The 19972-nt window shown below is 53.3% G+C and overlaps 2 protein-coding genes and 1 long non-coding RNA gene across 3 annotated transcripts; 1 reads left to right on the plus strand and 2 right to left on the minus strand.

Moving 5' to 3' along the window:
- Positions 1-344: 344 nt before the first annotated feature.
- Positions 345-8708, plus strand: LOC140598971 (uncharacterized). The gene is made up of 4 exons (XR_012001493.1): positions 345-442; positions 7152-7298; positions 7704-7837; positions 8022-8708. It is a non-coding gene; the product is annotated as an uncharacterized lncRNA (long non-coding RNA).
- A 285-nt stretch (positions 8709-8993) lies between these two features.
- On the minus strand, positions 8994-13373 carry KLK1 (kallikrein 1). The gene is made up of 5 exons (XM_072757536.1): positions 13295-13373; positions 11393-11552; positions 10085-10371; positions 9800-9936; positions 8994-9202 (listed from the first exon to the last, which is right to left on the minus strand). The coding sequence occupies exons 1-5, from the start codon at positions 13338-13340 to the stop codon at positions 9047-9049; spliced, it is 786 nt and encodes a 261-aa protein (XP_072613637.1). The 5' UTR covers positions 13341-13373; the 3' UTR covers positions 8994-9046.
- Positions 13374-15127: 1754 nt separating this feature from the next.
- LOC112912974 (kallikrein-15-like) lies at positions 15128-17384 on the minus strand. Its single transcript, XM_072747247.1, has 5 exons — positions 17364-17384; positions 17148-17296; positions 16582-16865; positions 16325-16461; positions 15128-15280 (listed from the first exon to the last, which is right to left on the minus strand). The coding sequence occupies exons 1-5, from the start codon at positions 17382-17384 to the stop codon at positions 15128-15130; spliced, it is 744 nt and encodes a 247-aa protein (XP_072603348.1).
- Positions 17385-19972: the final 2588 nt, after the last annotated feature.

A 19972-nucleotide genomic window follows, 5' to 3' on the forward strand; every position in this document is an offset into this window, starting at 1 on the left:
CTAGAACCTGCTCACCCACATTCAGCCTTGAAGCTCCCTTGCCTCCAGATCTAGTTTCCAGACCCTGCCACCCCCACATTCTGTTTCCAGGTTGAGTCAATCACAGATCCAGCCTTTTTGCCAAGCCCTCCCCAGGGCCAACTTTTAGATTCAGCTTCAGGCCACAACTGGGTCCAACCTTCAGCCTCCAGCATACTGGCCTTGGGTCTGATCCTTGACCTTTGAGTGCTGCCCTCCCCAAATTCTAGCCCAGAACCTGGCCCACTGCCTAGACTTCTGCCTCTCACCCGCCAGAATCCATCTCAGTGGATATGCTTGTCTGTGTGCTCTGGATATTGTCTAGAGGATTTTGGTAGAATTGGGAGCTGTTCACAGAGTCTTTGAAAATCTCCTGGGAGGTCCAGATGACTGAATCGACGCTTTTGACACTGACTGTGGGGCTGTGAGTAATTGAAGGGGGTACATTGACTCTGGCCTGGTTTGGCAATGTGAGGCCTTGAATGCTTAGTTGGGGACTCCAGCTTGTTGGCCAGCTGTCGTTGCTACTGGCTTGACTGCTATTGTAGATAACTGACTCCATATTGGACAATGGGGTGTGAGTAATTGACGGAGAGTTTTGGGTGTTAATGTAGGGAGTTTGGAAAATTGGTGGAACATCTCGGGTATTGAAACGGCGACTGTAGGTAACTGACGGTGTGCCTTGGATACTGGCCTGGTGACCACTAATAGTGGCTGGTGCATTCTCAATACTGAATTGGCGGCTGTTGATAACAGATGGTGTGTCATGGGTACTGGCCCAGTGACTGGTGACTATCAGAGGCTCTTGGATGCTGACCCGGCGATTGTGGATAGTGGGCAGAGGTTCTTGGATGCTGACCCGGCGATTATGGATAATGGGCAGGGGTTCCTGGATGCTGACCCGGCGACTGTGGAGAATGGACTGAAAGCCTTGGGTCTCCTCTTGGGTATTTGTGGGAGCTGCTGGAAGGACATTTGGCTGGGTGCTCTTGTGGTCAGGTTGGGGTCTCTGGGACATGTGGAGATATAGGGAAAGGCCAGTTCTCAGACACACTAAACAAACTGCCAACTGCTTTAGCTCCTCCTTCCAGGCACCTTCATGGCCATGTGGAAGTCTCTTGGTCTCTTTCCCAGCTTCAAGCTCTGCTCTTTGTGGTTTGGATCTCTCTGACCCTTCTTCTGTGCTTTCTGGTCTCTCCTGCGGTCCAGGGTTAGGCCTCAGGGCTTCAGTCTGACCTACAGCTGGGGGCAGGGGGAGGTTCCATGACAGTTGGAGAGATTCCAGGAAGTTAGGACATTGGCCATGGATTCATACTCTACCCTGTGTGAGTGACATGGGGGCTGGACTGGGTTAGGGTGGCTTCCATGTGGGGTATGGGCAGGGTCAGGATTGGGCCAAGAAGCGGTCACGGCTGGGTCTGAGAGATGTCAGGATTGGGCTGGGGGTGGGAGGGAGGAGTGACCAGGCAGAGGCCAGAGTAGGGGCAGGGCGGGGCAGGGCTGAGGGTGCGCTGGGACAACGGCATCTCTGATGGCATCTCTGACCGTCAGTTCTTAGAGTTTTTGGAAGGCTTGAGATCTGAATTTGTAAGGCCCTCCTCCGACTTGCCCCTCCTCCCACACCCCAGGGCCTTCCCTGAATCAATTTCCGCCTTTTATTCCCTTTTTTAGTTCAATGCCTCTCTTTCTCCTCTATTTCTGTCTTTCTTTACCTTTTTCCTGAAGCCTTGGGGACCCAGGGATGTTGGACCTGTTCCCTACCCTCAGTGACCTGCAGTCGGGGCTTGGGAGGGGTAGGCAGACCGGCCACAGCCTGAGAAGGGGTCTGAAGAGGTTGGTGGGAATGCAGGCACTCAGACTTCCCAGCCAGGGGTGCAGATTATTCAAATTTCTGTTTCCCCCCATCCTTCCTTTGGGCATTTGTGGTAGCCTTTTGGGGGTAGGGGGTGGGGACAGGGTGGGAGGAGATGGGGGAAGAAAAGAAAGGAAAAGAAAAGAAAAAAGAAAAATTCACCAACTTTGATGTCTTTGATTACATGAGTAACCAACGGTTCTGTGCCTTAGTTTCCTCATTTGTCCAAGGAGGTAATGATACTTCAGAGGGGTGTCATAAAGATAGAGTCCATCAATAACAGTAAAAGCACATAGAACCCATTGTATTAAAAACCTACTGAATTTTTTACACTTCATAGACACTGATTTTGACTCTCCACTTTCTCCATTCCCCAAATTCCTTCTCAAGTCCTACACCCACATACCCAACATCTCTGAAATCCACAGTGAGAGATGCCACAGAAATATGGGAAGGAGTTACTATAACTAAATACCATGGAGAGGCACCTGGGTGGCTCAGTAGTTGAGCATCTGCATAGACTCAGGATTTGAACCTGGGGTCCTGGATCAAGTCCTGCATTAGACTTCTTCTTCTCCCTCTGCCTTATGTCTCTGCCTCTCTCTATGTATCTCTCATGAATAAATAAAAAAAATCTTTAAGAAAAAACAAAAAAGAAAGTTAGATACTATGAATGCACCCACCAGTACATTATTCTTGTGTTCACTCATTACCTTTTTATCTTTTTATTTTTTTAAAGATTTTTTATTGATTCATACGAGAGAGAAACAGAACATGACCAGGGGGAGCAGCAGAGGGAGAGGGAGAGGCAGATGCCCCATTGATCAGGGAGCCCTGACATGGGGCTCGATCCCAGGACCCAGAGATCATGACCCGAGCTGAGCAGATGCCCAACCAACTGAGCCACCAGGGCGCTCCTGATCCTGACCTTTTTAACTGAACAAATAGCATAGCTCCATACCAGCTGATGAGCGTGCAGTGGGAGACAGAAGAAATTTGTTCCCAGCCATCACAGAAGTCCATGGGGAAGACTGGTAGTGAAGAAACTAGTGAAATAAGGAGGGAAGCACAAGTCTGTGGGATGCCAATGTAGGAGAGAGTTGCATCTGGCACAGTGGGAGCATTTGGTGGGTGAGCTTGCCCATGAATTGAGGTTGGACTGGGCTGGGGGAGCTCCGGGAAGGAGACATGGAAGGAGTGCTGTGGGAGCTGAGATGTAGAGTGGTTAGGGTGGACTGGGTATGGGTGGGAGAAGAGTGCTCCAGGCAGAAGGAGCAGCCTGAACCACGTGTGGAGGTGCTGAGGTGGGAAAGCTCTGGGTGTGAGAGGGACCCTGTGAAGTCTAGTGTGACTGGGAATAAGTGAGCAAGGGATGGGGAGCAGGGGTCCCTGTCAGTTGGGAAGATTGGCAGGATCACAGGGGCTTGGTGAATGCAGAGTGCACTACCTGCATTCATTCTGTCGACACCATGAGTCTCAGACTCACAAAAACACTTTGGATATTGTAGCAGTGTGTGTCCTGGACTGGGGTTTGTGACAGGGCTCTAGATAAGGGGGTGAGATGGAGAGTAGAGATGGAGCTGGGGTTTTGGGGACAGGTAGTGGAAGATGGGGAGCTGAAGACAAAACAACTAGGTTTGGACTTCAAATGGGATTGTGCAGGGGGCTGAGTTGGGTGTTAGAGATGAGAGTGAGGGTGGGTTTGGAATCAGAGATGGGGCTGAGGTTGGAACTGGGGTGTGAGTGGGGGTGAGGAGATGGCTGTGGGAGGAAGGATTGAGAATGGAGTAAAAGGTGAGGTGTGGGTGGGCCAGAGATGTGGCTGTGGTTAGAAATGGAGACTAGCATACAGCAGCAGGTCATAGGTGGAACCTGGTCCCCAGAACTCTCTTCTTTCCCAGCCAGTGTGGCCTATTCCTGGGAGGAGGACCCCAAGTTCATCCTGCGGGGCTGGTCTCTGGTCTTCAGCATCCTTGCAACCTTGTTGGGGCTCAGTGTGGCGGATGGACGTCTGGCCTACTTGCAGGGATCTTACACTGGCTACCTAGGCATCTGGATAGACTGCGGGAGGCATAAGTGCGCCAACCTGGGCCAAGTGACCGGTCAGTAGGAGCCTGGACAGGCTACGGGGTAGTACTCAAAGGAGGGGGTGTCTCAGGAGATTAGAGGGGGAAAATCTCTAGGGGATGCTCTTTGGATGCTCTTGGAGGAAATGTTTGGAATTCTGAGGAAGGTCTCTGGAGATTCTCTGAAGTTCCTCGTGAAGGAGTTTCCTGGCCTTATATGTGGCTTTTGAGGAAACAGGGAAGTAGGACTGTCATGGGGCATGGGAAGAACATTACAATTGGCCAAAAACCAATCTGCCTCATGGTTAGATGGCTAAAGATGCCATCATTCTTTCCTTTCCTTTTTTTTTTTTTTTTAAAGATTTTATTTATTTGAGAGAGAAAGAGTGCAGGAGCAGGGTGGAGGGGTAGAGGGCAAAGCATACTCCCCACCGAGCAAGGAGTCCAATGCAAGACTGGATCCTAGAACCTTGGAATCATGACCTGAGCCGAAGGCAGATCTTCACTGACTAAGCCACCTGGGCACGGCACCCACTTTTCCTAACTTTTAAAAAATATTTATGTATTTATTTGAGAGAGAGAGGGAGCACACAAGTGAAGGGGGGTAGGGCAGAGGAAGAGGGAGAGAGAGTCCCAAGCTGACTTTGTGCTGAGCCTGTTGCCTGAGATGGGGCTTGATCTCAGGACCTGGAGATTCTGACCTGAGCTGAAACCAGGAGTCAGTTATTCTTCTGATTATGCCACCAGGTGTCCCTCTCCCTCATTTTTTAAAACAGTGTTTTTTAAACAAGATGATTAAAAAAAAAACAAACCCAAAAGAGGATTTCCAGCTCCTTCAGAAGCATTTTGCTTCCCTGTAGATCTCTGTGTGTTACTGGTGCTTCTGAGCACTGCAACAGGGGGCAGAACAGAACATGGAACCAGAATGCCTGGGTGTGGGTCCTGGCTCAACCACTTGTTGGCTGGGTGATCTTGGGCATAATCTTTGACCTCTTTGTACCTCAGTTTCCTTGTTTCTAAAATGGCAGTGGTAGTGATCCCAGATCATGCATTGTTTGAAGAGTAAGCAAGTTAAAACACGTAGAGGATGGGGCGCCTGGGTGCTCAGTTGGTTAACCAACTGCCTTGAGCTTGGGTCATGATCCCAGGGTCATTATTATCTCTATATTTCTTGGCTACTGGAATTGGCTTCATTCCATATAGAGGTAAGTCAGGATCTAGTTAAGAAAATAAATCATTCTAGACGCTTCAGAGGGTAGTAAAGATAGAGACAGAACAAAGGGAGGTGATGGTATTAGCAGAGCCCGGAAGCTGGAGCCATCTGGAAGGCATAGACTCATGTAGGATTTGCTTAGAGGTGAGGTGGCTAGAATCATAGAAAAAAAAATGTGGCTACTGCTAAAGACACCAGCTGAGGTGGTGGTGGTGGTGGTGGTGGTGGTGTTAGTGAGAGGGAAATAAATGCCCTGGCTTGTCCTCTTCTTCCAGAGCCAGTCTTCTGCTGGTGCTGCCCATTAGCCAAGCATACTGCTAAGCTAGTGAGCAAAGGAGGCTCAGAAATGTAGTCCTTGCAATACAGAACAGGGGAGGGTGGGGAATGGATCTGAGAGCAGGCAGACAAACAACTGGCAGAAATGCTAACAATGTGGGCCTCAGGTCAGGCAGGAAAAAAACACAAAAAGTTCTGGCAGAAGTCTTGTGTGATCAGGTCCCACGAGTACCCCGAACCCAATATAGTGGCCAGAGCAATGCAATGCACTGATGAGGTGTGAGTGGGGATGGGCATTAAGGCTTATGCCACAAATGTCTACTTCTGACCAAACCACAAGATGGGTTAGTCTCTGGGATGACTTGAATGTCATCTCAGCTCTTTCTCCTCTACTCTTGTCTGTGTTCCTTTCTTAGTTTTACTCTATCAGATCTCCTGCCCCCTTCAAACGGGGTCCAGGGCTCAGGCACAGGCTCACAATCCTATAGACTAGGGGAAAAAAGCCCTTAGCCGCTTCAGTTAGAAAAAGTCCCAGGGCAGAGCCTGACTGGTTGGCTTTGCTCATGTACCCATCTTTGGGCCAGTCACCATGGCCTGGGTTGTGGGGCACTGAGATTGGCACAGCCAGAGTCATATGACTCTTTGTGGCCCCAGAAGGCAAGGATGTGTCATGAGCAGCCCTCTACTGGGATTCTGTGATTGAACCCCACAGGAATCTTGCTATTCTGTATATATGACTAAGCTTTTACATTCTGGGTAGGTTTCTGGTTATGTGTGAAAGATACACAGTTTGCCAGAAACAAAGCAGATGGAGTCTTAGCTTATTTGGCTGAAGCAGGCTCGCACTGTTCAAAAAGTAGGCAATGTAGGGAAGGGGGAAAAAGAGACGTAATTCTCAGAAGGGGACAAAATTCTTGTTCTTAATCGTGTATTGGATACATAGTAACTTAAACAGAGTGATTATGTGGTTTTAGGTTATCTGGAAGTTTTTCTTGGGTGTACATATGTGTGTGCTCTGGGGATCAAGGTGGGTAATTTGGAGAATGTCTGTAGGGAGCTCTGGGATGTGAATGGGACTGATATTGGGGGATGTTCTGGGAGTGTAAATGGGAGGCCTAGGGGACCTTGAGATGTGAAATGGAGAGACTTTTTTTTTTTTAGCAGAAGTAGGGTGACTTTAGAGACTGGGGGTAACTAAAGTGTCGGGTAATTTTGAGGGTGCCGTTGGGGGTGTCTGGTATGATATAGAGGATATTGTGAGTTTCTGTGGGATATCTTTGGGAGTTTGAATGGGATGGCTTTGAAAATTTCTGTCGGGATGACTCTAGAGATGATTGAGATGATTCTGTGGGGTGACTTTGAGGATGTGAGTGGGGGTGACTTGGGTCATCTGTGGGGTCGCCTTAGAAGTATGGGTGGAGTTGATTATGGGGGTTCTGGGATTGACTTTGGGGTTGGTGGGGGTGATCTGGGACAACTTTGAGGGTACAATTGGGGATCATTTTGACTTTACAGGTACCTGGGGTGACTTTGTGAGAGCGAGAGTGATTTGGGGGTTTCTAGGAAGGGACTTAGGTAACAGGAGTGGGAGTGAAGTTGAGGATATCTGTAGCCAAACTTTTGGCGTATCTGTTTGACCGCTCATGGGGATGTCAGTGGGATGAGATTGGAGGGTGACTTTGGAGACTGTGTGTGGATGACTGTGGAGCATTTCCTCCTCTCCTAGTTCTTATCCATATGAGCATGGGATTCATGATGCTGGCCCTGACCCTGTGTCTCTTCCTCCTCCTGGCCATGGGGCTCTCCTTCCGGCCAGGCTTCAGACGCCTGAGTAAGATTGACCTTGTCTTCAGTTCTCTCAGTTTCAGCATTGGTAAGTGTGGGCCTGGGGGAAGGGGTGCCTGCCCCCCCCCCCACCGGTGTCTCTCCTCAGGACTCTCTTTTTGGCTTTGGGGAGAGCTCTCTTAAGGTTCTGTCCTGCTATGTGCTGGGTCTCTGTGTTTGAATGTCTCTTGGGGTCTCTGCCCCACTCTTTCTGCATGGATCTCAATTCTACTTTCTCAGTCGAGGTGAGTGTAGGGGTAGGTATCTCTCCTTCCTGTTTCCCATCCCGTTCTTTCCACTTCTGTCCGGGCGTCTTTATGTCTGTCATTTGAGTGTGTGTGCGCATCGCATGTCACGCGGGGTGGGAGGGGAGAAACTGTCTCTGTCTCTGTTCTCTTTTGGGGGGTCCTGGGATCCCTGTCCATTCTTGTGTCCATCTCTGGCCCCACCCCAGTGCAGGGTTCCTGATTATTCTCAGTATGACGCTCTTTGTAGTCAACTGCGAGACACTGAAGCCGAGGCCACATGTGTCCTACCTGGTGACCACCTATCTGTGCTGGGGCGCTGGTGCCTTGATGCTGTGGGTCGGTGAGGGCGGTGACTCGGGAGGAAGAGGGGGTGCTTCGGGGGGCAGGGGGCGGAGCCAGGGAGAGCTCGAGGCAGGGCAAGGGACCGGGAGAGGAGCGGACCCGAGGGGAGGCGGCCTCGTGGGAAGAGGCGGGGCCTAGGGCGGCGCTCGGAGTTCCACGGCCCACTAGCCCCCGGCCCCCAGGAGCTCTGAACTACTTCAACCACTTGGGCATGTGGAGCCAAGGGACGTCCTTCCAGGAGCGGCGGGTGAGCTGTCGTCGGTGGGCCTCGCAGCAGCAGAGCCAGAGACGCGAGTCCGAACAGCCGTCCACCGCGGACCGCAAGCACACGGGGCAGCAGCCCCACGCAGTCACCTCCGCCACTCTCTAAGCAGGCGCACCCGAGCTTCTCAGGATGCTGCCGGTGACCTCAGTCAGGATAGCGGGCCCGCCCCCTCATCGTGGCCACGTTCCCGAGATGAGACCTCCCTTCGACGCCCCACTCCCAAAGAACCTGCCTTGCCTTCCGAGGAAACCCCACCCCTCGAGCTGGGGCCTACCCTTTGCAGCTCTGTTCCCGCCCACTGAAGCCTGAGCTGCCCCCACCCCTGCAGTGTGACACCGCCCCCTCTGGGTGCCTAGCCCTTTCAGGCCACGCCCCGAAGGTACCCTCCAGCGTGGGAACCCCTCGCTTTCTGAGGGCGAGTCCTGCCTCAGGAGATCCAGTCACACCCCCGGTGGGACACTATGCGTGGGTTCCAGCATTTGATGTAGCTACGCCCCGCTAGAGAACCGGCCTCTCCCCCAGAAAGGCGTGGCCTGCGATAAGATTTCCTCCCCCCTCGCCCTCCCTGACTTCTCCACCACAGTAAAACGTGGGCACCTCACAACCTCTAAGTCTGACCCTTCCTTGCATCACTGCCCCAGCGCAGGGTCGGGCCCAATGTGTGTGAACTGGTGTGCCAATTGGTCTCAAGTCCCTGCCTTTTGCCCTTTGGGGTCGGAGCCTCTCTGCAGGCTTGTCTATGCCCGCGTCTGCTCCTTCCTGCTCGCCTCCTGCCTAGGGACTGATAGGGCTGGAGTGGCTGTACACAGGTGGGATGGGTTCCTGGCTTCCAGGCACCCAGAGTCTGGAAGGCCAGATGATACCAAATGTGATGTGAAGTTGATGCGTATTCAATTTGATGCATATTTGATTTTACTGGGGGTAGGTACATGATGGTTGCATTCAGGGGTTGGCTGTCATGGTCTCCTTGATCCACTCCAGGTGTGAAATCACTTTGGTGTAGACCGCAGGCATATTGGGACTGCCACATGGGACGTGGCCCCAGGATGTAATTCCTTGAAGCACACCATCGCAGATCAGTGGGCCCCCTGAGTCACCCTGCAAAACAAGGGGGAGAGGAAAGGAAAGGTCAGCCTAAGCACCAGCTCTAACAGCACCAGCTCTAACAGCACCAGCTCTAACAGCTGGCTCACAGAGGCAGACTGTGACTCCCCAGCTCCCAGAAAGGACACAGTTCTCTCCAGAGGGCAGGTGGGATTCCACCAGAGAGGACAGCCTCTGGGTTCAAGGCTTGGCCAATGGGGATGGGAGTTCAGGGTCCAGTTTTTGCCCACAGCACGGGGTCCAGGAGAATAGTCCCATCAGACAGGTCAGTTAGGAAGAGGAGAGGGATCCATCTACCTGACCCTCTGACCTTCAGGACTCATCTCTGATGTCACCTCTCCCAAACAGCTTTCTCTGACTAGACAGTAAATAGGTGAAGGAGGAAGGGATGGACTCTGATGTGGATGGAGATTGGTGTGATATCACGATGAGGGTATGGGAAGGAAAAGGGGCAGGGGGAGGGCCCAGAGGCTCCCTTGGGGGAGCTGGTGTTGGGAAGCAATGGAGACTGCAGTAGGCAGTCTGGAACCTAAGTCCCCTCCCCCAATTCCATGATGCCTGGGGGTGGGGGTGGGGGACAGTCTGGCTCACCACACAGGTATCCTTGCCGCCCTCCAGGTGTCCAGCACACAGCATGAACTCTGTAATCTTCTGGGAGTGGGCATTGGCACATATATCATTGGACAGGAGTTCGAGGTCCACACACTGGAGATCATCTGGGTATATGACTACAGACCAGAGAGAAAAAGGGTGGTGGCCAGACCCCAGGTGACTCCTCAGCCCGTCCTCCCTCAGGTCCAGAGTCCAGACCCCAGCCCCCTCCTCCCGACAGCCAAGTGTCTGGACTAAAGGCTGCAGGGTCTGGCCCTGGCATACACTTATCGGGTTCGATGCTGCCCCAGCCAGAGGCATAGCAGGTGCTCCCCACTTGGGGTTCCTGGGTGGGCAGGTCCAGGACCCTCACAGCATCTGTAATCTGAGCGGGCTCTGGGAGGCGCAGCAGCATGAGGTCATGACTGTAGTCCTCTTCTGGGAGGCGGGTATGGTTCTTCAGGAGACTCAGGTTGAATTCAGGGTGAGGGAAGCTCTCTCTGACCTGGACAAACTGGGCCGTGTCTTCATGCTCGAACAGGTTGTAGCGACCCAGCCAGAGCTGGTAATTGCTGAGGAGAGAGGGGGCCCCAAGGAATGAAGATAGAGAGGCAGGATAGGGAGAAGAGACCAGGGAGGGTCCCGAAGACAGACAGACACATGGAGAAATGGGGAGAGAGAGACAGTTGAGAAGGAAAAGAGCTACGAGGAAAAACCATAAGTGAGACAGAAGGACGTGACAGGTCAAAGCCAGAGAGGAAGACGAGGAGAGTGAAAGAGAGAGAGCACAAAGGGAGAGAGTGAAGACTACAGGAAGTGTGAGGAGCAGCCTGAGAGAGAGCAGAGGGGGAGGTCGCGGGAGGAGGTGGGGCCTGGGACTGGTTCAGCTGCAGCAGGGGCTGTGGGGCTGGTTCCCAGCAGCGGGTGGCCTGGCCACCAGCCCAAGGTCGGTCCTGTCCCTCTCTGGACCTTCTCCCCCTTGCTCCACCCCCTGCCTACCTTCCTCCTCCTCCTCTCCTCCTCCTTCCTTCGGAGCCCCAACTGGGCACCAGCAGAAACAGCCCTCCGTGTGTACCCCTGCAGGGCATCCTTGACATACACACACATGTCGGGATAGTCCCTTCCTGTTCTCTGGAGGTCCCTCTCACTCCCGTCCTGGGGGGTGTTCAGCAGCAATGGGGCAGAGACCCAAGGAGAGATGGGGCAGAGAGATGAAGAGTGCGACATACAGTGACAGGGATGCAGCAGAGGGACCCAGAGGAGGACAGACACAGGGACACACACAGATACCAGAACAGGAGAGAGTGGGAGATAGAGATAAATCACAGTCAGACACCGACAGCACCAGGGGCTGAGAGACGCAGAGAGACAGGGCGGGGAGACACAGGAAGATAGTTGTAAGGAGAGACAGAGAGACACAGGCTGTCTGGGAGGGCTTCCCTGGGGTCGTCCCTGCCACTCTCCATGGGACCTAGAGGAGGACCACCTTTGTTTCCCTCAGTTCCCCAGCCTCCCCTGAGGCTAACCCAGGGGCAGTGCCCAGACAGTGAGAGCACAGATACCCGTCGTCCCCAATGCCCTGCCCCCACTCACTCGTTTATGCAGTGGGCAGCGGTGAGCACCCACTCTGGGTGCACCAGGACACCCCCACACTGGAACTTGCTGTAATGGTACAGAGCTGCCTGCCACGGTTGAGAATTCTTCGTACAATCCCAGCCGCCTATGATCCGGGACTGAACAGGGGGTGCGGCACCTGCAGGGGGTGCTGGGTCAGGACAGGTGGGGGGTGGCAGTGGGTCCCGGAGGGCCAGGGCTAGGAGAGGCAGCTGTGCTGTGCGTGAGTGCGTGCGGTTGGAGGGATGTTGGGGCAGGGGAGCAGGACAGGGTTCTGGGGAGAGGGCAGGGATTTTGGGAAGGTTCTGGAATTCTAGAGCCATCCCTGGGGTTGTGGGTTGGTGGTGGGTCCTGGGTGGGGAGAGGATGCTGAGAACAGAGCCAACCACAAGGATCAGGCAGGAGACAAGAAGGCAGCATCTGGAGCAGCATGTGGTATGGGGATTGGGCAATGTGGGGGAGATTTGGGGTCTTGGACTGGGGAGCAGAAAATTGTGAGTTCTGAGAGGGGAAAAAGGAAGCTAGAAACAGAGAATGTGTGCTCCGAGACAGTGGCTCAAGAGCTGGGTAGAAAGGTTTTGGGGGTTCCAAGAATCCCAGGCTGAGGGATTAGTTAGAGTCATGTTGGGCTTTGGGGGTTCTGGAAGATGCAGGGAAGGAGGTCTGAGAGGTCAAGAATAGCATCTGGGCTAAGGAGTCTGGCTGTGATTTGAGGTCCTTTGATTGGGGCAGGGAGAAGATCCCTTGGGGGCTTGGGCCTTGAACAGGAATGGCTTTGTGAGAGGGGTGGGTCCCTGGAACTGGGGTTGGGGCCAGGACTGGGAGGGGGCTCAGGAGGAGACAGAGCCAGATGGTTGTTCTTCTGGATTGGGTGATTGTCATGCAGATGAGGTTCAGGGTCTGAGGGTAGTGGAAGGATCTGGGGTTCTCTGCAGGGGGCGGGGGGGGGGTAGTTTGGACAGGAATGAAGATGGAGGCATATAGGGGCCAAGCAGCTGTGGGAATGCAGGGAGGACACACTTGATGTGGGGTTTGAGAGTCATGTGCTGGAGTCCGGGTGGGGGGTGGGGCAGGCCAGCTGGGCTCTGAAGGTATTTGGGTTCCTGGAGGGAAGTCCAGAAAACCAGCGCCAAACTGGAGGGATTCACTTGGGGAAGCCTGGAGCCTGGATTCACTTGGGGAGGAAGGAAATTCTACAAGGAAAGGAATCTGTAGTTGGGGTTTCCGGTGTTGTTCCTCAGGGAGAAGAGGGGGCGATGCTGGATCAGGGTTCAGGGGTAAGACTTGGGAAAGGAAGAGACATTTGTAGAATCCTCATACCAGGATGGGGGCCCCACCTGGAGTCACGGGCCAGCAAGTCTGTGTGGGGAGAAGCATAGGTGTCTGGTGGGATTTGGGGGTCCTGGGAAGATTTCAAGGGAAGCAGATGCCAGGCAGTGGAAGACCTAGTTGAGAGCTGACAGCTGGGTGGGAAAAGTCACCAGGGTGCCGAAGGATTTGCAGACTCAGGTGCCAGAGCCATAGAGAACTAGAAGGTGAGAGGGGGTGATCGGGACTGGGTGCACTCCTTGGAAGAGTTGGAGCCCCCCAAAGAGGGAGACAGAGGTGGCTCAGGCTCTGCCCCTTTGGTCAAGTGGCTCAGAGCAGGGTCTGAGTGAGGAAGAGAAGATAGTTCTGGGGGTTCCTGGGAGGGAGCAGGGACTTAGGGCAAGAGTGAGGACTGTGACAAAGAGGACAGGCTGGGGTAGGACTTTAAGGGCCTGGGAAAGAGCCTGGGACCTGGGTCTGGGGTGGACTGTGGGAGGAGAAGAGGTCGTGGGGAGGTGAGGGAGCATGAGAGTCAGGCCCATTCCCCCTCCCACATCGTCCCCACTGTCTCACCAGTCCCCGCCAGGGACAGGGCAAGGCACAGAACCAGGAACCACATGGTGACCACGGGCAGGCTGGTGGTGAGCTGGGAGCTTGGAAGCCTCCCCAAGGAGTGTTTTAAATCCCTCATCTTCCCCCCCCCCCCCCCCCCGCCCCCCGCCCCGCCCCACCCTGGGGCTCCGCCCCTGCCCTGCTGGCACCCAGATGCTGGCCAAGGCCCTGCCCCTGCTGCCTGGGGACTGGACACCTACTCCTACCCCAGTGCTATGCAAGGGGCGGGAGAGTGCGCACCTGTTGTTCTGCAGGGTCTGATTATCCTGGAAGCATTCCTGGGGCCTGGGGCCTGAGGCCAGACAGGGCAGGGCCTGGAGCTCCTGGGCCCCTGCTCTTGGAGACAGAGCCAGTGAGAGGATGTGGAGGGTGTGAGGGGGACAAGAAACAGAGAGTGGAGGAATCTCTGACCTCCAATACAAAGCCCTGCATCCTGGAACCCCAAGTAAAGTCACACACCCCAAAACCCGAAAACCCGGTGTATCTTCAAACACCAGCAGTGGGGCTCTGAATCCCTTCTCCCCGCACCACTTGGAGCCAGAGTGTAGATTCCCAGCTTCTGCTGCCTCTGAAAGGTAAGGCTCAGCTCTCAGAACACCCTGGTTCTTGCAGTGCCTGACTCAGGATCTAGGTCCCTTTCTGTTGTTTCTCTCCAGATGATTTCTTAGGGTACCTACCACCACAATCCTAGTGCCCCCAGATCCAGAACGATGAAGTTTCAGTTGTCTCCCTGATTAAGTTCCCTCACATTTCAAAATCCAGAGTTCTTTTTGCCCCCAGGCAATGTTGGAATCCCATTACGCCCTGCCCCCACTCCATGCTCCCCAGATCTGGATGCTCAAGGTTATATCCTCCAAAGTTCCACGAGTACCAGACTATCTGCCTTCTACAGTGAAGAGCGTCCCCTCCACAGAGTCTGATTCAAAATATTTAGGTCACAGGAGCCAGGTTGTTGTAGTCCAACACTCAGTGACCTTGAAAATCACCTTTTGGGGTGATCTCTGTTGAGAATCGGGAACCAGAAATCTGCAGCCTCAATGTTAAATTCAAAGGCACATTCCCTTGGCTCTTCTGGAAAATTAAAGTGGGCCACAGGGTAACCCAACCTCCGCTGTGTCTAAGGGGAGGAGAGCACTGGCCCTTTTGCCTGGCCACCAGGAAGCCCACAGCTAAATATCGAAGAAAATGAAGTCATTCTTGATCATCTAGAGTGTGCTGGGTCCTTTCACTGGGGTCCAGAGATATATTTGCCCAGGGCCAGGCACTATTTGAATCAGTTCATGTGAACTTCCTCATTTGATCCCTTACAACCCTGTGAGGTAAGCAATTTGATGAGCTCTGTTTTATGATGGGGAAATCAGAGCTGAGTGGCATTGGGCCTTTTCCTCAAGATTACACAGCTGATCCTATGCATATGGGAATGGAGGGGGCCCTCCTTCAAGCCACTTCTCTTCAGGGAGGCATCGGGGCAGTGGGTGAAAAGGAACAACGTACAGAGGCTCTGGGTCCGCTCCCAGTGTCTGGTTCCCACTACCCTTCATCGCCAGGAGAAAGTCACAGAAACTCCTACAGAGAAACTTGCATCAGCACTCTTGTTATCTCAGTGTTTCAACAGGTGACCTTGAGCACCGGCTCTGGCCCAAGACGGGACAGGACCTAACATGTGGGCCTTGGACAAATGAGGTCTTGAGGGATGGCTTGATTCTGTCCCTTCTGTCCCAGGTCAGGATGGGGTTGTTGGCCAGCTGTGGGAGCTTGTGGTCAGCCAGAGACACCGGTGTCAGGCCCAGATAGTTAGTTCCTCTTCATGGTTTCCTTGATCCACTCCAAGTAGCTGCAGACTTTGGTATAGACACCAGGCTTGGTGGTAGTGTCACAGGGGACGTCACCCCAGGACACAATGCCCTGCAGGACTCCCCTACAGACCAGGGGTCCCCCGGAGTCACCCTGTGTGGAGAAGGGAGAGTTTGAATGGGAAACTTCTGGATCCAGTGTCCCCATCCTTATCCTAATCACCACTGACCATCTCGGTCAAACTCCAATCCCACCCCACCCCACCGCATGCCATCCCACCCACCCCAACTCAATATAACCCAATGTAAGCCACACCAATCCAACCCAAACCCATGCCAACACAATCAATACAACTCGGCCAACCCGTGTTCAGTCCTCCCCGTGTAACCCCAACCCAGGCCAGCCCCTACATCTTCCCCATTCAGAGTCAAACCAGACCTACGCCTATCCTCACTGGCAACACAACCAATCCCAGTCATCATGTCTGTCACATCCTAGACAAAATGTACCCTGTCCCCAATTCCACCCAACATATTTTCCATTTAAAATCAAACCAGGGGGGTTGAGGTTTTGGGGAGCCTAGGTGGCTCAGCGGTTTAGTGCCGCCTTCAGCCCAGGGTGTGATCCTGGAGACCCAGGATCCAGTCCCACATCAGGCTCCCTGCACGGAGTCTGCTTCTCCCTCTGCCTGTGTCTCTGCCTCTCTCTCTGTCTCTCATGAATAAATGAAATAAAAAAAAAAGAAACCAGAGTGCGGGGTGGCACAGTTGATTAGCGTCAGATCTTGACTTTGGGTTGGGGCCCTGGGATGGAGCCCCCCATCATGCTCCAGGCTCCAGGCTCCATGCGCTCAGCAGAGTGTCTGCTTGACATTCTCTCTCTCTCCCTCTCTCTCTTTGCCCCCTCCTCACCTTCTGCTCTCTCTCTCCTGAAAACAAATAAATCTTAAAAAAAAAAAAATAAAATAAAACCAAGCCCATTCCTATCCCTAACTCAAGCTCAGGATGTTGCAAACCGAACACCACATCATCCACCCCAAACCCAACTCAACCTCATCTTCAGTCTCCCCCCGGCCCCTTCTCACTGCTCTTTCTTCTCCATCCCCAAACCTATGCCTACATCTTCTGTGGCCCAAAGCAAGCACAACCTTACCCCATCCCAACTCCCAAACCATTTCCCCTACCCCGTGGCTCTGACCTCACAGGACTCGGTGCCTCCACCCTCTGCTCCTGCACACACCATAGAGGCCATCAGGCGCCCTGGGTAGTCCTTGTTACAAGAGGCGGCCGGGATAACACTGATGTTGGCACAATGCAGGGCATCTGGGAGACTCACTGGGGAGGACAGTGGACTTGGAGTGAATCTGTATTTTCAGGCCCTTGCCTGCCTCGCCCAAGAGCCCTGGAGGGCTAGGGTCCCTGGAGGCCTGACACCCAGCCCCTCCTGTCACGCACCTTGTGAGTCTGTGCTCCCTTTGGTCCCAGGCTTGTGGTCAGACACCAGCCCCCAGCCGGACACCACGCAGGCCTCGGCCGGTTGGGGGCAACGCGTGGGCAGCGCCACGGGGCGCACTTGCCGCGAGAGGCGCGCGGGCCGGGTTAGACGTAGCAACATGACGTCGTGGCGATGGCTGTGTGCTTCATAGAGCGGGTGTGGGATGACGCGAGCCAAGGTCCTCAACTGCTCGGGACCATCGCGCTTGCGCAGATTGTGCTCGCCCAGGCGCGCTCTCATGAAGCTGTGCGGGCAGGTGATTATCGCAGGTGGAGCGAGCAGGAGGCACAGAGATCAAAGAGTGGGCAAGCTGGGGTCCCCCCCTTTGGGAATCTGGAGATGCCATTCCGCCCCTGCCCGGGGCGCTGAAGCCAGTAGTAGTGGCCGCCTCTGGCCTCTCGGGACCAAGGAGGTGCGGCCACCTGGAACTCAGCCCCTAGGCTGGGCTCTTTCCTCCTCACAATCCGAGATTCTCTGATCTCTAGACCCTTGGTGCCCCTGAGGACTTTGAGCCCTGCCTTCATACCGGGTTTGGCAGTGGGCTGCAGACAGCACCCAGTGCGCAGAGATGAGGGAAGCACCACAGTTGAACCGTCCACGCTCAAAGAGGGCCACTTGCCATGGCTGGGAGTGGGGCTCACACTCTTCGCCTCCCAGTGTCTTGTCAGTGTCATCCTGGACCGCTGGGAGAAGGGGCAGAGGAGGATCCCTGTGGACAGAGGCTTTTCCCTGGGCCCCACACCTTTGCGTGCACTCTGCCCATACGACGTGTTTTTCATTTGTGCTTTCCTCCAACCTCTGAAGACATCCCTGTCCTTGAATTTTTTAGCCCTGCCTTCTGTTGGCTTTTACAAGTGCTGCTGCTTTGCTCCAGGACTGTCCCCCTGCCCTTGGCCCTTTCCCGTGTACTACAGGATTCTGGGAGAGCACATAGGTGGGAAAGGATCAGAAGTCAAGAAGTCCCCTGAGGTGAGAAGTGGAGACCGGGACCAGGAAGATGGCCACTTGGAACCAGCCATTCAAGGTCACCAAGCTGTCATAGACCATCAAGTGGATGTGGGCACTCGGTATGTATGACACACAGTCTTGGCTCTAGAGTCAGAACATCTCAGCCAAATGCGCATGTGGCCACACAAGGTCATGGGCAAACCTAGAGGCACAGCCAGTGTTCCAAACTTAGGAACCGATGTCGAGAGCAATTTAAGCTGAAATTCACCTGCATCTGCATGGGTTAGCAGCTTCAGAAATCATCACAGCACAGACCTTCATAGGTATGTATGAATCTGGACAGTTCAAGCATGGGTATGCGGGTGCACACCCACACACAGACACTGATTTGGACCTCAAAGCTCACACCTAAATTTCACACAGGGGACCTGGTTCCCACATGTGGACTGGAGTTGGACACACAGGGCTTTGAAAGCCCACCACACGCAAACACACACACACACACACAGAGCACCAGGCATAAGGCTACCTAAACAGGGATATTTCAAGGCCATAAGACCATGATCCACTACTGGGCAATGGGGGTTATGACCCCTGAAGGTCACAGCAAGACACACAGACACCCACCGTGGGGCAGGAATTTGCACAGCCAGACCAAATGCCTGCCAGGGTCAGGAACTGGGCCAAGGGCCCTGGCAAGGTTGGGGGAATGCGGATGTGGTGGACAGGGGGCTTAAGAAAGCAAGGGTGGGGTTGTTGTCCTCCAAAGACGGACGGAGGGTGTGAGCTGAACAGCTGGGCATCGAGGCTGCACCCAGCCAGTACCAGCTGGAGGAGGGTGGAGGCCCTGGCTGAGTGCAGCAGGCAGGAGGGAGGCAGTGAGAAGAGAGCACAGAAGGAGCCTGAGGGGAGGCTGACAGCAGGGGGTAGCTTCAAGGAGCCTGCAGAAGTCAGGGTCATGTGGGGCATAATGAAAATCCACCTTCAACTTGTCCAGAGTAGAGGCATCAGGTTACACTTAAATTCTCCATGGGTGGTAGCTGAACATGGTCTGGAGTTTTCCTAGTACCCAGGGTCACCTTGACATAGTGGCCACCTCTCTCCAGCCTCAACCTGCTCCCCTGTCAAATGAAAACAAGGGCACCTGGGTGGCTCAGTGGTGGAGCATCTGCCTTTGGTCAGTTTGTGATCCCGGGGTCCTGAGATTGAGTTCTGCATTGGACTCCCCTCTGGGAGCCTGTTTCTCCCTCTGCCTATGTCTCTGCCTCTCTTTATGTATCTCTCATGAATAAATAGATAAATATATTTTTTAAAAAAACAAAAAATAACTAGATACCATGGATGCACCCATCAGTTTATATGTTCTTGCCTTGAATTGTTATATTTTTATACTTTATATTTGTTTTTTTTAAGTTTTTTTTTTTTAACTGATTCATAAGAGAAAGAGATAGAGAAGGAGCAGGGTGGAGGGGTAGAGGGCAAAGCAGACTCCCCACCGAGCAAGGAGCCCAATGCAGGACCGGATCCCAGAACCCTGGAATCATGACCTGAGCCGAAGGCAGATCTTTACTGACTAAGCCACCTGGGCACCCACTTTTCCTAACTTTTAAAAAATATTTATTTATTTATTTATTTGAGAGAGAGAGAGAGAGGGAGCACACAAGTGAAGGGGGGTAGGGCAGAGGAAGAGGGAGAGAGAGCCTCAAGCTGACTTTGTGCTGAGCCTGTTGCCTGAGATGGGGCTTGATCTCAGGACCTGGAGATTCTGACCTGAGCTGAAACCAGGAGTCAGTTATTCTTCTGATTATGCCACCAGGTGTCCCTCTCCCTCATTTTTTAAAACAGTATTTTTTAAACAAGATGATTAAAAAAAAATTCAAAAGTCAGGATGTCTGGGTGACTCAGTGATTAAGCATCTGCCTTTGGCTCAGAGTGTGATCCCGGAGTCCCAGGATTGAGTCCCATATCAGGCTCCCTGCATGTTGTCTGCTTCTCCTGCTGCCTGTGTCTCTGCCTCTCTCTCTCTGTGTGCCTCTCATGAATAAATAAATCAAATCCTAAAAAAAAAAAAAAAAAAAAAAAAAAAAAAAACCAACCCAAAATGATTTCCAACTCCTTCAGAAACTTTTTGCTTCCTTGTAGGTCTCTGTGTGTTTCTGGTGCTTTTGAGCACTGCAACAGGAAGCTGACCAGAACCTGGATCTAGGGTGCCTGGGTGTGAGTCTTGGCCTAACCACTTGTCAGCTGGGTGATCTTGGGCATAATCTTTAATCTCTTTGTGCTTCAGCTTCCTTGTTTCTAAAATGGTAGTGGTAGTAATCCCTAATCATGCATTGTTTGATGAATTAGCAAGTTAAAATATGTAGAAGACAGGGTGCCTGGGTGGCTCAGTTGGTGAAGCAT

This window comes from Vulpes vulpes, chromosome 1 (genome assembly GCF_048418805.1).
Source record: "Vulpes vulpes isolate BD-2025 chromosome 1, VulVul3, whole genome shotgun sequence".
NCBI lineage: Eukaryota > Metazoa > Chordata > Mammalia > Carnivora > Canidae > Vulpes > Vulpes vulpes.